Source organism: Salvelinus alpinus, chromosome 19 (assembly GCF_045679555.1).
Source record: "Salvelinus alpinus chromosome 19, SLU_Salpinus.1, whole genome shotgun sequence".
Classification (NCBI taxonomy): Eukaryota; Metazoa; Chordata; class Actinopteri; order Salmoniformes; family Salmonidae; genus Salvelinus; species Salvelinus alpinus.
The window spans coordinates 9,263,607-9,281,155 of NC_092104.1; the positions used below are offsets into that span (position 1 = coordinate 9,263,607).

Genomic DNA, 17,549 nt, shown 5'->3' on the forward strand with positions numbered 1-17,549 from the left:
ATAAACAGCACACTGACACAGTTATCACAGATAAACAGCACACTGACACAGTTATCACAGATAAACAGCACACTGACACAGTTATTACAGATAAACAGCACACTGACACAATTATTACAGATAAACAGCACACTGACACAGTTATTACAGATAAACAGCACACTGACACAGTTATTAAAGATAAACAGCACACTGACACAGTTATTAAAGATAAACAGCACACTGACACTGTTATTACAGATAAACAGCACACTGACACAGTTATTACAGATAAACAGCACACTGACACAGTTATTACAGATAAACAGCACACTGACACAGTTATTACAGATAAACAGCACACTGACACAGTTATTACAGATAAACATCACACTGACAGTTATTACAGATAAACAGCACACTGACACAGTTATTACAGATAAACAGCACACTGACACAGTTATTACAGATAAACAGCACACTGACACAGATATTACAGATAAACAGCACACTGACACAGTTATTACAGATAAACAGCACACTGACACAATTATTACAGATAAACAGCACACTGACACAGTTATTACAGATAAACAGCACACTGACACAGTTATCACAGATAAACATCACACTGACAGTTATTACAGATAAACAACACACTGACACAGTTATTACAGATAAACAGCACACTGACACAGTTATTACAGATAAACAGCACACTGACACAGTTATTACAGATAAACAGCACACTGACACAGTTATTACAGATAAACAGCACACTGACACAGTTATTACAGATAAACAGCACACTGACACAGTTATCACAGATAAACAGCACACTGACACAGAAACATGATGAAAACTCTAGAACCCTGTAGAACACTGACATGCTATGTATAACGGTAGAACCCACTAGAACTCTGGTGTGTAAGAACTCTTGAACGCTCTAGAACACTGACATGCCCTGTAAGACTTTAGAATGCTCTAGAACACTGACATGCCCTGTAAGACTCTAGAACACTGACATGCCCTGTAAGACTTTAGAACACTGACATGCCCTGTAAGACTTTAGAACACTGACATGCCCTGTAAGACTCTAGAACGCTCTAGAACACAGCTGTGTAAGACTCTAGAACAGTGTGAAACAGAATGTTGAAGTGTGTAAAGCCTCACCATCAAGTTTACTCTGGGCCAGTATGGTGACGTCCTCTCCTTTAGGAATCTCCAACAGACAGAGAACAGCCTCCTCTCTCACGATGCCTCGGAATTCTACCTTATTCACCTGTACACACACACACACACACACACACACACACACACACACACACACACACACACACACACACACACACACACACACACACGGGGGGAAACAAAGGGTTGTTTTACTGACTAGATTCAACACAACAGATCTTTCAGAAAGTTGGTGTTCACTTTCACAGATGTTTGCTTTGCTTTTACAAGTGTTGTATTGAATTCAGACGGTCAAGGCCGTTCACAGTGCCAAAGGTCAAAGGTGGTTACCTTTATGATCTGGTCTCCAGTGCGTAGGCCCTCCTCCTCGGCAGGACTGCCCTCCTGGATGCCAGCGATGAAGATGCCCACATCGTTGCCCCCCGCCAGCCTCAGACCCACACTGTCCCCCTTCTGGAAACTCACCATCACCGTGTTAGCCCTGAATGGATGGCAAGATTACAAGTGGTTCCTGCAGGATCAACTCAGTAGGTGAGATACACACATAAACACTGCACACTGCAAAAAACACTCAAACTGTACAGTTTTATCTCTGTCTCTACATTCAAAGTCTCAATCATGGACACTCTTACTGACAGTTGTGGCTGCTTCGCGTGATGTATTGTTGTCTCTACCTTTTTGCCCTTTGTGTTGTTGTCTGTGCCCAATAATGTTGGTACCATGTTTTGTTCTGCTACCATATTGTGTTGTCATGTGGTGTTGCTACCATGCAGTGTTGTCATGTGGTGTTGCTACCATGCTGTGTTGTCATGTGGTGTTGCTACCATGCTGTGTTGTCATGTGTTGCTACCATGCTGTGTTGTCATGTGGTGTTGCTACCATGCTGTGTTGTCATGTGGTGTTGCTACCATGCTGTGTTGTCATGTGTTGCTGCTATGCTGTTGTTGTCTTAGGTCTCTCTTTATGTAGTGTTGTGGTGTCTCTCTTGTCATGATGTGTGTTTTGTCCTATATTTATAGTTTTAATCCCAGCCCCCGTCCCCGCAGGAGGCCTTTTGCAAGGCCGTCATTGTAAATAATAATTTGTTCTTAACTTGCCTAGTTAAATAAAGGTTAAATAATAAATAAATAAAAATCATTGAGTAATTCAAGTTGAAGGCCGACTGGGGTACTGCAGGCTGCCATGAGCAACGAAACTATCATTCTAACTTTTTCTGTTCATGTTTTTTAAATAATCGGTTTAAGGACATAAACTCAGCATAAAATGTCCTCTCACTGTCAACTACATTTATTTTCAGCAAACTTAACATGTGTAAATATTTGTATGAACATAACAAGATTCAACAACTGAGACAAACTGAACAAGTTCCACAGACATGTGACTAACAGAAATGGAATAATGTGTCCCTGAACAAAGGGGGGGTCAAAATCAAAAGTAACAGTCGGTATCTGGTGTGGCCACCAGCTGCATTAAGTACTACAGTGCATCTCCTCCTTATGGACTGCACCAGATTTGTCTGTTCTTGCTGTGAGATGTTACCCCACTCTTCCACCAAGGCACTTGCAAGTTCCCAGACATATCTGGGGGGAATTGCCCTAGCCCTCACCCTCCGATCCAACAGGTCCCAGATGTGCTCAATGGGATTGAGATCCGGGCTCTTCGCTGGCCATGGCAGGACACTGACATTCCTGTCTTGCAGGAAATGACGCCTAGAACGAGCAGTATGGCTGGTGGCATTGTCATGCTGGAGTGTCATGTCAGGATGAGCCTGCAGGAAGGGTACCACATGAGGGAGGAGGATGTCTTCCCTGTAACGCACAGCATTGAGATTGCCTGCAATGACAACAAGCTCAGTCTGATGATGCTGTGACACACCGCCCCAGACCATGACGGAGCCTCCACCTCCAAATCGATCCCACTCCAGAGTACAGGCCTCAGTGTAACGCTCATTCCTTCGACTATAAACGCGAATCCGACCATCATCCCTGGTGAGACCAAACCGCAACTCGTCAGTGAAGAGCACTTTTTGCCAGTCCTGTCTGGTCCAGCGACGGTGGGTTTGGGCCCATAGGCGACGTTGTTGCCGGTGATGTCTGGTGAGGACCTGCCTTACAACAGGCCCACAAGCCCTCAGTCCAGCCTCTCTCAGCCTATTGCGGACAGTCTGAGCACTGATGGAGGGATTGTGCGTTCCTGGTGCAACTCAGGCAGTTGTTGTTGCAATCCTGTACCTGTCCCGCAGGTGTGATGTTCAGATGTACCGATCCTGTGCAGGTGTTGTTACACGTGGTCTGCCACTGCGAGGACGATCAGCTGTCCGTCCTGTCTCCCTGTAGCGCTGTCTTAGGCGTCTCCCAGTACGGACATTGCAATTTTTTGCCCTGGCCACATTTGCAGTCCTCATGCCTCCTTGCAGCATGCCCAAGGCACGTTCACGCAGATGAGCAGGGACCTTGGGCATCATTCTTTTGGTGTTTTTCAGAGTCAGTAGAAAGGCCTCTTTAGTGTCCTACGTTTTCATAACTGTGACCTTAATTGCCTACCATCTGTAAGCTGTTAGTGTCTTAACGACCTTTCCACTGGTGCGCGTTCATTAATAGTATGGGGTTTACATCTGATGTATTAGAAGCAAATATTGGTACAATGATTGTCTTAAGAATTTGTATTTATTTAAACGAAGATTGACGACAAAGATCTTAACTGACTCGCCAAGTTAAATAAAGGTTCAGTCAAATAGAAGGAATAGAGGAACACTCCTGTCTTTCTACTGCCCCTCTTCCTCTGACTCTTCCTCTTCCATATGTAACCTTTACTCAACAGTCAGGTCAGGGTTTCTTACGAGGCAGTATAACTCTGGGCTGTGATCTACTCACCCGTAGAGCTCTTCATCCTCTGGGCTGGGGCGTAGCAGAATTTTAGGAGTGGTCTTTGCTGACGCTGGAAAATAACAAACACATATGCATTAGCACATCGAAACAAATAGTGACGGGTGAGTTCTCATCAATGACCACCCGGACTCGTTGGCTACATACTCATTCAATGAAGGACACTGTCAGGTTGAAAAGCAGTAGTCTAAAAATCAGATTACTAATGTTATAAGATTACATTTAAACAGGGCCTAGGTAGGGTTTGAGGCCACTTGTTCTTGATGCATTGCATTGTGGGTACCTGGTGGCTCGTCGAGGCGTGGCGGACCCTCTGATTCCAGGTTGGCAGGGCCCGGGGCGGGGGGGTCCTGTAGAGGGGGAACCCTGAAAGGTGAGGCCATGGCAGACATCTTGGCTACCCTTGGAGAGTCTTCCAGGCTGGTTAGAGGTCTGGGTGGGAAGGACACACTGGACAGGTTGGACACAGGAACAATACTGGAACAATACCTCTACCTGACCAATAGTTTACTGGAATATCACTGGAACAGTACCTCTACCTGACCTATACTGGAACAGTACCTCTACCTGACCTATACTGGAACAGTACCTCTACCTGACCTATACTGGAACAATACTGGAACAGTACCTCTACCCGATCTATACTGGAACAGTATCTCTACCTGATCTATACTGGAACAGTCCCTCTACCTGACCTATACTGGAACAATACTGGAACAGTACCTCTTCCTGATCTATACTGGAACAGTACCTCTACCTGACCTATACTGGAACAATACTGGAACAGTACCTCAACCCGATCTATACTGGAACAGTATCTCTACCTGATCTATACTGGAACAGTCCCTCTACCTGACCTATACTGGAACAATACTGGAACAGTACCTCTTCCTGATCTATACTGGAACAGTACCTCTACCTGACCTATACTGGAACAATACTGGAACAGTACCTCAACCCGATCTATACTGGAACAGTACCTCTACCTGATCTATACTGGAACAGTCCCTCTACCTGACCTATACTGGAACAATACTGGAACAGTACCTCTACCTGACCTATACTGGAACAGTACCTCTACCTGACCTATACTGGAACAATACTGGAACAGTACCTCTACCTGACCTATACTGGAACAATACTGGAACAGTACCTCTATCTGACCTATACTGGAACAATACCTCTAACTGACCTATACAGGAACAATACTGGAACAGTACCCCTACCTGACCTATACTGGAACAGTACCTCTATCTGACCTATACTGGAACAATACTGGAACAGTACCTATACCTGACCTATATTGGAACAATACTGGAACAGTCCCTCTACCTGACCTATACTGGAACAATACCTCTACCTGACCTATACTGGAACAGTACCTCTACCTGACCTATACTGGAACAGTACCTCTACCTGACCTATACTGGAACAATACTGGAACAGTACCTCTACCTGACCTATACTAGAACAGTATCTCTAACTGACCTATACTAGAACAATACCTCTACCTGACCTATACTGGAACAATACTGGAACAGTACCTATACCTGACCTATACTGGAACAGTACCTCTACCTGACCTATACTGGAACAGTACCTCTACCTGACCTATACTGGAACAATACTGGAACAGTACCTCTACCCGATCTATACGGGAACAGTATCTCTACCTGATCTATACTGGAACAGTCCCTCTACCTGACCTATACTGGAACAATACTGGAACAGTACCTCTTCCTGATCTATACTGGAACAGTACATCTACCTGACCTATACTGGAACAGTACCTCTACCTGATCTATACTGGAACAGTCCCTCTACCTGACCTATACTGGAACAGTACCTCTACCCGATCTATACTGGAACAATACTGGAACAGTACCTCTACCCGATCTATACTGGAACAGTACCTCTACCTGATCTATACTGGAACAGTCCCTCTACCTGACCTATACTGGAACAGTACCTCTACCCGATCTATACTGGAACAGTACCTCTACCTGATCTATACTGGAACAGTCCCTCTACCTGACCTATACTGGAACAATACCTCTACCTGACCTATACTGGAACAGTACCTCTACCTGACCTATACTGGAACAATACTGGAACAGTACCTCTACCTGACCTATACTGGAACAATACCTCTACCTGACCTATACTGGAACAATACTGGAACAGTCCCTCTACCTGACCTATACTGGAACAATACCTCTACCTGACCTATACTGGAACAGTACCTCTACCTGACCTATACTGGAACAGTACCTCTACCTGACCTATACTGGAACAGTACCTCTATCTGACCTATACTGGAACAGTACCTCTACCTGACCTATACTGGAACAGTACCTCTACCTGACCTATACTGGAACAGTCCCTCTACCTGACCTATACTGGAACAATACCTCTACCTGACCTATACTGGAACAGTACCTCTATCTGACCTATACTGGAACAGTACCTCTACCTGACCTATATTGGAACAATACTGGAACAGTACCTCTATCTGACCTATACTAGAACAGTACCTCTACCTGACCTATACTGGAACAATACTGGAACAGTACCTCTACCTGACCTATACTGGAACAATACCTCTACCTGACCTATACTGGAACAATACTGGAACAGTACCTCTACCTGACCTATACTGGAACAGTACCTCTACCTGACCTATACTGGAACAATACTGGAACAGTACCTCTACCTGACCTATACTGGAACAGTACCTCTACCTGACCTATACTGGAACAATACTGGAACAGTACCTCTACCTGACCTATACTAGAACAATACCTCTACCTGACCTATACTGGAACAGTACCTCTACCTGACCTATACTGGAACAGTACCTCTACCTGACCTATACTGGAACAATACCTCTACCTGACCTATACTGGAACAGTACCTCTACCTGACCTATACTGGAACAATACCTCTACCTGACCTATACTGGAACAATACCACTACATGTCCTATATTGTAGCTCACCTCCTGTAACTCATCTCACATCTTTCCATTCATCCATCCATCCAGTCATCCATCTATTCAGTCATCCATCCATCCATCTATTCTGTCATCCATCCATCCATCTATTCTGTCATCCATCCATCCATCTATTCTGTCATCCATCCATCCATCTATTCAGTCATCCATCCATTTAGTCATCCATCCATCCGTCCATTCAGTCATCGATCCATTCAGTCAACCAGTTGTCCATCCATTCATCCATCCAGTCATCCATCCATCGTCATCCATCCAGTCACCCATCCATCAATTCAGTCATCCATCCATCCAGTCATCATCTTTTCAGTCATCCATCCATCCATCCAGTCATCCATCATCCATTCAGTCATCCATCCAGTCGTTCATCCATCCATCCAGTCATCCATCCATCCAGTCATCCATCCATCCAGTCGTTCATCCATCCATCCAGTCAGGTTGGACACTAAGAATGTAGTGTATTATTTATTACACAGTACAGTAACAACTTTCATAATATTTCTGACTGAGGTACACTGTATCTGTGTTCTTCTCTTCTCATATCCATCAACAGACAGGTTAAATTCTCTCTCTCCATCTCTATCTATTATATAACTACTATACCTCCCTCCATCCTACCTGGGGTAGTCTCTCTCATTAGAGGAATGGGAGGAGAGGTCAGACTGGCGAGATCTCCTGTCCTCCTGGGGAGAGTAGGAATGGTAGGACTCCATCTCTGAAATATCTGCGAGAAAGAGACAGAGAAAGAGATAGAGAAAGAGAGACAGAGAGAAAGAGAGAAAGAGATATAGAGAGAGAGGGGAGAAAGAAAGAGAGAGAGAGGAGAGAGAGGGAGGAAGAGAGAGAGTGGGAGAAAGAGAGAGAAGGGAGAAAGAAAGAGAGAGGGGGGAGAGAGGGTGGAAGAGTGAGAGAGAGAGAGAGTGAGTGAGAAACAGAGAGATTAGATATAAACATATCGTATTCACTGTGTTCACTTCACCAGGAGAATTTGTACACCAGAGGAAACCTGATTGGTTGTCCCAAGAAGAAGGCCCATCACCAGTCCCCTAGCTGTGTTGGAATCAGATAGAGGTGGAGTAACTGAAGAATGTTCTGCCTCTCTATAACATGTTGTGTGTGACCTCACACAGCATACAGTTCTGTACTATACTGTCAATCTAATCCAGGATGACTGTTAGAAACTCTGAAGATCTGACAGTCATGATAAAATGGCTGACATACAGTATTTAGTATGAAATACGATACTATCCATGACTCATAACAAGTGAAGAGTTTAGTCTCCAGATCAGCGTGGCTATGCATTCTACAACTAGATAGATCAGATTAAGATTAATCCAGATCAGTGTACCTATGCATTCTACAACTAGATAGATCAGATTAAGATTAATCCAGATCAGTGTAGCTATGCATTCTACAACTAGATAGATCAGATTAAGATTAATCCAGATCAGTGTGGCTATGTATTCTACAACTAGATAGATCAGATATGTATTAGATTGTCTGTCTGGTTTCATAACAGTGAAATTAAAAGGTAGTGAGCACCTGTAGCCACACTGGGCCTGTAGTACACTCCTGATACATACAGACTGTGCTGTACAGTACAGAGATCTAACAGTACTCAGTCACTCTGCTCTGTCACTATATCCTGTTAATTCCCTCTGATCTCTTTGCCAATGAGAAGGAGGAGAGGGGAAGGAGGAGAGGAGGAGAGGAGAAGGGGATGTGTGTGCCTGCAGAAAAGCGGAGCCAGGTGTTAGAGAATGAGAGAGAGGGAGAGAGACCGTGAGAGTGCCATATCTAAATGGATACATCATATCTAGTGCCCCGAGTTGTTCCTTACCACGTAACACTAACCAGGAAAAACTCCAGGCCTTTCGTTATAACCCAAAACTCTAGCCCAGAGTTTTTCCTGGTCAGAACTCAAGGCACTAGACTATGCCCCATTGATCTAAGGCGTTGGCATTAGCTACAGCATCGTAGTGTATTCAGTCTCATTTCATTACCAAATATATTTTTCACATCTGATTTTTGGCCAATTAAAAAGTGATTTGAGTGAATGTGATAGTGACCATGGCGATGTTTCCCTGGGACAGGCCATTACATCTCTATACATTACATTAGAGTTAGAATCATTCAGACAGACTGTAGCTGTAAAGCAGTAGGGAGGAACAGTGGAGGACAAAAAGTGATGACTGGTCCTCATCAGGGAGAAAGAGAGAGAGAGAGAGAGAATGGGGAGGGAGATGAGAGAGGGAGAATGGAGGTGAGAGAGAGAGAGAGAGAGAGAGAGAGAGAGAGAGAGAGAGAGAGAGAGAGAGAGAGAGAGAGAGAGAGAGAGAGAGAGAGAGAGAGAGAGAGAGAGAGAGAGAGAGAGAGAGAGAGAGAGAGAGGGAGAATGGAGGGAAAGAGACCATAAGAGCGAGAGAGTGAAGGAGTGATAGCACAAGAGAGAAAAAGAGAGATAGAGGGAGGGAGAGGTGAGGGGGAGGGAGGGAGAGGTGAGGGTGGGAGAGATGAGGGTGAGGGAGGGAGAGGTGAGGGAGAGGTGAGGGAGGGAGGGAGAGGTGAGGGAGGGAGAGGTGAGGGAGGGAGAGGTGAGGGTGAGGGAGGGAGAGGTGAGGGTGGGAGGGAGAGGTGAGGGAGGGAGAGGGTGAGGGAGAGAGAGGTGAGGGAAGGAGAGGTGAGGGTGAGGGAGGGAGAGGGTGAGGGAGGGAGAGGGTGAGGGAGGGAGAGGTGAAAGAGGGAGGGAGAGGTGAGGGACGGAGAGGGGAGGGAGAGGGTGAGGGAGAGAGAGGTGAGGGAAGGAGAGGTGAGGGTGAGGGAGGGAGAGGGTGAGGGAGGGAGAGGTGAGGGAGGGAGAGGGTGAGGGAGGGAGAGGGTGAGGGAGGGAGGGAGAGGTGAAAGAGGGAGGGAGAGGTGAGGGACGGAGAGGGGAGGGAGAGAGAAGGAGAGGGAGTTACTGTGAATGGTGGTGTTGCATCTGAAAGTGCATGATCCGGTTGCATTAACAGTCCTCATGAGCAGCTCCTGTAAAGAACTATTGACAGACAGCCTGACAGACAGACAACCCAACAGACAGACATCCTGACAGACAGACAGCCCAACAGACAGCCTGACAAACAGACAGCCCGACAGACCAACAGACAGACAGCCTGACAGACAGACAGACCGACAGACAGACAGACCGACAGACAGACAGCCCAACAGACAGACAGCCCAACAGACAGACAGCCCAACAGACAGACAGCCCAACAGACAGCCCGACAGCCCAACAGACAGCCCGACAGACAGCCCGACAGACAGACAGACAGCCCAACAGACAGACCAACAGACAGACAGCCTGACAGACAGCCTGACAGACAGACAGACAGCCCAACAGACAGACAGCCTGACAGACAGACAGACAGCCCAACAGACAGACAGCCTGACAGGCAGCCCGACATACAGACAGCCCAACAGACAGCCTGACAGACAGACAGCCTGACAGACAGCCCAACAGACAGCCCAACATTCAGCCCGACAGACAGACAGACAACCTGACAGACAGACAGCCCGACAGAGATGGCTAGACAGACAAAACAGACAGCTAGACAGACAGGAAGACAACTAGACAGACAGGAAGACAACTAGACAGACAGGAAGACAGCTAGACAGACAGGCAAAGGGTCCGACAGAAAGGAGGCTAGACAGACAGGTAGATGACAGGACAGACAGGCAGACAGCCGGGCGGCTGAACATACAAACAGACAGCTAAACATACAGGCAGACAGCTAGACAGACAGGCAGACAGCTAGAGAGCCTGACAGACCAACGGCTAGACAATCAACCCAACAAACAGACAGCCTGACAAACAGACAGACGGCTGGATAGACAGACAGACTGGCTGGCAGACAGACGACAGAAAGACAGGCTGACAGGCAGCCCGACAGACAGCCTGACAGACAGATGGCTAGACAGACAGGCAGATGGCTGGACAGACAGGCAGACGGCTGGACAGAAAGACAGCTGGACAGACAGACAGCCCAACAGAAGGCTGGACAGACAGACAAACAGACACAGATGGCTAGCTAGACAGACAGACAGAAAGCCAGACAGACAGCCCGACAAACATCCCGACAGACATCCCGACAGACAGACATACCTCTCATAACAAAAGGTTGTGTATTTCTAGCAGGAGAGCCACACGTAACAATGCCTGGTAGGTATTAAAATAAGAGATAGGTGAATGGGTTTATTGACGGGTGAATTGAAACATGGAAACATGAAATAAACTGGTCAAAGTTGGTTTAACCGGTGTGTTTGGTGTTTTGTACTGAACAGAGTGGTCTGGTTTTGTCTCCTTTTGTCTAGACTCCAGATAAATAAACAGATAAATATTGGTGGTATTTACTGGTTGCCCTTTTGTCATGGCAACAGGCCACAAATCTTGCTGCTGTGATGGCACACTGCGGTATTTCACCTAACAGATATGGGAGTTCATTAATGTTTGATTTGTTTTAAAATTCTTTGTTGGTCTGTGTGATCTGAGGGAAATATGTGTCTCTAATATGGTCATACATTTGTCAGGAGGTTAGGAAGTGCAGCTCAGTTTCCACCTCATTTTGTGGGCAGTGTGCACATAGCCTGTTTTCTCTCGATTGCCAGGTCTGCCTACGGCGGCCTTTCTCAATAGCAAGTCTAGGATAACTGAGTCTGCACATAGTCAAGGATTTCCTTAATCTTGGGTCAGTCACAGTGGTCAGGTATTCTGTCACTGTGTACTCTCTGTTTAGGGCCAAATAGCGTTCCAATTTGCTCCAATTTGTGGTTGATTCTTTCCAGAGTGTCAAATAGTTATTTTTTTGTTTTCTCATAATTTGGTTGGGTCTAATTGTGTTGCTGTCCTGGGGCTCTTTGGGGTATGTTAGTGTTTCTGTGTGTGAACAGTCCCAGAAATAGCTGGCTAAAGGGACTCTTCTCTAGGATCATCTCTCTGTAAGTGAGGGCTTTGTGGTGAAATGTGTGAGCATCTCTTCCATTTTGTGAATTATTGGTTGGTGAGCAGACCCCAGACCTCACAACCATAAAGGGCAATGTGTTCTATAACTTATTCAAGTATTTTTAGTCAGATCCTAATCTTATGTCAAGTTTTATGTTCCCTTTGATGGCGTAGAAGGCTAGACAGACGGCTCGACAATCAACCCAACAAACAGACAGCCTGACAAACAGACCGTCGGCTAGATAGACAGACAGACAGAAAGACAGGCTGACAGGCAGCCTGACAGTGTTCCTGTTCTTCAACTGCCCTCCCATTCCCTGTCTTCAGCCTATAGGGGCCTTCAGCCACACACTACTTCCTGGTAATCAGCCTATCCTCGCTGATTTACTGTGACAGTTGACAGGCAGGGAAGTCAGGTCTGTTTTCACGGGCTGGACTGAGATCAGTCTATCACAGCCACAATGACAGGAACAGACCATGTATGATTAGCCCTGAAAATAACACACTTTGTATGAAATGGTCATGTGATGCTGTACGTTGAACAAACAATATAGGTTGAGACAAAAACACTTGACACTAATTCACTCAAATCCGGTAGTATTCAACTCCTGTTAAACACTGAAGGAAGAATATTAATATGTTGTTACCATGGTTATAATGATGCAGTAATCTTGCCTTGGTTTTTCATGCAACTTCCTGTATTTGGAATTGAATAGTAGTCAAGTTACTACCCTTTCTCTAAGTTGTTGCTGGTTTTTACTAATGACAGAATATGGTGTACTCAGTATTAAAGCTATGGGAAGAATAACAATTGACTTTAAGTGGTACAAAGCTAAGACGTATTTGTTCTGTATGTACTTTTAAGTACAATTAAATGTACAGTAAAATATTTGTACTAAATGTAAAGTAAAAATAAAATATGGCATTATTCAACCTACTGTACTTAATAAATCACACAGTACAAAATAAATAGTGATTAAAATACTTTATTAGTTTTAGGAAAGTGTAAAAAAAAAAGAAAAGTATAATAGCAAAACGGAAGTGTAAAAGTGTAAAAGCTTGACAACTTGTTGTAGTGTTGCAGTGTTGTGACATGGTTCATGTTTACAGCTTAAAGGCAACCAAACGTTACTGACGTGTGAGTCTGTCTTGGGTGGGCCTTCATCTAAAAGTATGACATTTAATCTGGAAGAGAGAGAGACAAAAAGGATTTCTCTTTTGTAGGCTACGATTGAGGAAATCTCTTTTTGTTGTCAACACTGTATATTCTGTTTAACTTCCTAGTATGAGTTAGTCGTGTACTTAGGCTAGTAAATAGTGTACTTAGGCTAGTAATGAACCACTTTACGTGACTCCGTCTGTCCTAGAAGTAAACTAAGAATGGACAGGGTGACCTCTGTGACATGGCAGTGACAATACCTAATTTCGTGTCCCTTTTTATTTTTAACCCGTTAAAAGCCAGATATTTTTACCTCAACAGGACCGTGGTCTGATTGGTGGCTGTCTACTCTCGAGGAATGTTTAAATAATGTCATTGGATACTGTTGAATATCGTTTTCTACTGATGACTAATATAGAGTATCTTCACACTCCTAAACTGATCTGTATCAGCTGTAATATGTGTCCTATTTGACCCCATTCATGCTTATGAAACACCCAGTGTTGAGTCAAAGAACGGTTGGTTTTCATGCTCATGATGACTGTATAGTGTTGCCAATGAGACTTGGCAACCCAATGAGACTTGGCAACCCAATGAGACTTGGCAACCCAATGAGACTTGGCAACACTAATCTGTACTGTATAGTGTAGTGTTGTCACGATACCCCCTTGAGAAGACAAGTAGCCTGGCTAGCTTACTACTGCCCCCTAGAGAAGACAAGTAGCCAGGCTAGCTTACTACTGTCCCCTAGAGAAGACAAGTAGCCTGGCTAGCTTACTACTGCCCCCTAGAGAAGACAAGTAGCCTGGCTAGCTTACTACTGCCCCCTAGAGAAGACAAGTAGCCTGGCTAGCTTACTACTGCCCCCTAGAGAAGACAAGTAGCCAGGCTAGCGTACTACTGCCACCTAGAGAAGACAAGTAGCCAGGCTAGCTTACTACTGCCCCCTAGAGAAGACAAGTAGCCTGGCTAGCTTACTACTGCCCCCTAGAGAAGACAAGTAGCCTGGCTAGCTTACTACTGCCCCCTAGAGAAGACAAGTAGCCTGGCTAGCTTACTACTGCCCCCTAGAGAAGACAAGTAGCCTGGCTAGCTTACTACTGCCCCCTAGAGAAGACAAGTAGCCTGGCTAGCTTACTACTGTCCCCTTGAGAAGACAAGTAGCCTGGCTAGCTTACTACTTCCCCCTAGAGAAGACAAGTAGCCTGGCTAGCTTACTACTGTCCCCTTGAGAAGACAAGTAGCCTGGCTAGCTACAGACTCGATCCTCTCAATCCGTATGTGACACGAGACACATTTGACAGTAGTACCAAAAGTTTTTTTTAAATTATAGTACTGAACCGTTTTTCATGTTTTAGTATCCAAAAAGTACCGACGTTTCGATATACCGTGCAACACTAGTACAGTGATCAATGACATGTCAGTGGAGCAGAGAAAACCAACACACTCAACTTCTGGGACTGGAATATAACCCACAATAACCACTATATTCTGTGAATACTGCTCTGCCATTGGTCAGGACAGGTGTCCGTCATCTTCTACACTCTGAATACCGCCCTGCTATTGGTCAGAACAGATGTCTGTCATCCCTATCCCTCCCCAGTCAGTCACTCACCGTCAGGTTCGGAGTCAGAGTCGACGAGGGGCGGGATACGGATGAGGATCTGTCTCCGGTCTCTTTGGATGACCAGCTGGAGTTTTCCTCTAGACTTCTCAATGAGCTTCCCTGCATCGTTCAGAGACAGGTTCTCTGTTACTGTCCCGTTGATCTGAAGAGAGGGAGGAGATCGGAAGCAGAGAGAGGAGAGGAGATATAGGAGAGAAGAGAGGAGAGAGAGAGGAGAGGAGAGAGAGAGAGAGGAGATAAGAGGAGAGATAGGAGAGGATAGGAGAGAGAGGAGAGAGGAGAGTGAGGAGAAAAGAGAGAGAGAGAGAGAGAGAGGAGAGGATAGGAGAGAGAGGAGAGAGGAGAGTGAGGAGAAAAGAGAGAGAGAGGAGAGGAGAGAGAGGAGAGAAGAGATAGGAGAGGATAGGAGAGAGAGGAGAGAAAGGAGAGAGGAGAGTGAGGAGAAAAGAGAGAGAGAGGAGAGGAGAGAGAGGAGAGAGAGGAGAGAGAGGAGAGAGAGGAGAGAGAGGAGAGAGAGGAGAGGTGAGAGAGGAGAGAGAGGAGAGGTGAGAGAGGAGAGTGAGGAGAGGAGAGTGAAGAGAGGAGAGTGAAGAGAGGAGAGATAGGAGAGGAGAGATAGGAGAGGAGAGATAGGAGAGGAGAGAGAGGAGAGAGGAGAAAAGAAAGAGGAAAGTGAGGAGAACAGAGAAACAGAGAAAGTAGAGTATAAATTAGTGGGGTAGTGATTTGACAGTTTGGGTGTGAGATGAAGAGAGGAATGGGGAAACGATTAAAAATGAAACATTTGGCAGCATCCTACTTTGCAGTCATGCCTATGACGACCAATTAAATTGAAATTGAGAGTGTGTGTGTGAAGATGTGTGACAAGATATGTGAGTGTGAGAAAGAGATTAATTGTGTGTGTGTGTGTGTCTGTAGACCTTGAGAATGATGTCTCCCTCCTGTAAGTTTCCGTCCTTGGTAGCCAGTCCTGTACTGGTCATCTCCTTGATGAAGATCTGACTGCCCAGGCGCAGACCGTACTCTAGACAGACACACAGTTAGTGACTAGCTGCAGCAACCAGAGAACATACCTCAAGCCTGACCTTAAAACCCCCGTAACCTCTGACCTTATGACCATTACAATATCTAAGCAGGTCCTTTAAACAGCATCCCTTCCTAAGGACCGAACACTTATTGTAAAGGAACTAACATTATGATCACAGCTTCTCAACATCGTTGGGTTAGTTACTGTTGTAGACTATGTCTGGTACCTTCGTTGGGTTAGTTACTGTAGTAGACTATGTCTGGTACCTTCGTTGGGTTAGTTACTGTAGTAGACTATGTCTGGTACCTTCGTTGGGTTAGTTACTGTAGTAGACTATGTCTGGTACCATCGTTGGGTTAGTTACTGTAGTAGACTATGTCTGGTACCATCGTTGGGTTAGTTACTGTAGTAGACTATGTCTGGTACCATCGTTGGGTTAGTTACTGTAGTAGACTATGTCTGGTATCATCGTTGGGTTAGTTACTGTAGTAGACTATGTCTGGTACCATCGTTGGGTTAGTTACTGTTGTAGACTATGTCTGGTACCTTCGTTGGGTTAGTTACTGTTGTAGACTATGTCTGGTACCATCGTTGGGTTAGTTACTGTAGTAGACTATGTCTGGTACCATCGTTGGGTTAGTTACTGTAGTAGACTATGTCTGGTACCTTCGTTGGGTTAGTTACTGTAGTAGACTATGTCTGGTACCTTCGTTGGGTTAGTTACTGTAGTAGACTATGTCTGGTACCTTCGTTGGGTTAGTTACTGTTGTAGACTATGTCTGGTACCTTCGTTGGGTTAGTTACTGTAGTAGACTATGTCTGGTACCTTCGTTGGGTTAGTTACTGTAGTAGACTATGTCTGGTACCATCGTTGGGTTAGTTACTGTAGTAGACTATGTCTGGTACCTTCGTTGGGTTAGTTACTGTAGTAGACTATGTCTGGTACCATCGTTGGGTTAGTTACTGTAGTAGACTATGTCTGGTACCATCGTTGGGTTAGTTACTGTAGTAGACTATGTCTGGTACCTTCGTTGGGTTAGTTACTGTAGTAGACTATGTCTGGTACCATCGTTGGGTTAGTTACTGTAGTAGACTATGTCTGGTACCTTCGTTGGGTTAGTTACTGTAGTAGACTATGTCTGGTACCATCGTTGGGTTAGTTACTGTAGTAGACTATGTCTGGTACCTTCGTTGGGTTAGTTACTGTAGTAGACTATGTCTGGTACCATCGTTGGGTTAGTTACTGTTGTAGACTATGTCTGGTACCTTCGTTGGGTTAGTTACTGTAGTAGACTATGTCTGGTACCTTCGTTGGGTTAGTTACTGTTGTAGACTATGTCTGGTACCTTCGTTGGGTTAGTTACTGTTGTAGACTATGTCTGGTACCATCGTTGGGTTAGTTACTGTTGTAGACTATGTCTGGTACCATCGTTGGGTTAGTTACTGTAGTAGACTATGTCTGGTACCTTCGTTGGGTTAGTTACTGTAGTAGACTATGTCTGGTACCTTCGTTGGGTTAGTTACTGTAGTAGACTATGTCTGGTACCATCGTTGGGTTAGTTACTGTAGTAGACTATGTCTGGTACCATCGTTGGGTTAGTTACTGTAGTAGACTATGTCTGGTACCTTCGTTGGGTTAGTTACTGTAGTAGACTATGTCTGGTACCATCGTTGGGTTAGTTACTGTAGTA

At 45.2% G+C, this 17,549-nt stretch overlaps 1 protein-coding gene across 4 annotated transcripts in view; it reads right to left on the bottom strand.

Moving 5' to 3' along the window:
* LOC139544986 (tight junction protein ZO-2-like) overlaps nt 1–17,549 on the bottom strand; it is a 197,038-nt gene that overhangs the window by 31,532 nt on the left and 147,957 nt on the right. For all 4 annotated transcript variants that reach the window (XM_071352257.1, XM_071352258.1, XM_071352260.1 and 1 more), the window contains exons 6-12: nt 15,752–15,855; nt 14,820–14,973; nt 7,686–7,791; nt 4,342–4,490; nt 4,047–4,110; nt 1,504–1,654; nt 1,153–1,261 (exon numbers count right to left, since the gene is read on the bottom strand). In XM_071352257.1, the coding sequence (XP_071208358.1) occupies nt 1,153–1,261; nt 1,504–1,654; nt 4,047–4,110; nt 4,342–4,490; nt 7,686–7,791; nt 14,820–14,973; nt 15,752–15,855 (837 nt within the window). The remainder of the gene's footprint in view (nt 1–1,152; nt 1,262–1,503; nt 1,655–4,046; nt 4,111–4,341; nt 4,491–7,685; nt 7,792–14,819; nt 14,974–15,751; nt 15,856–17,549) is intronic.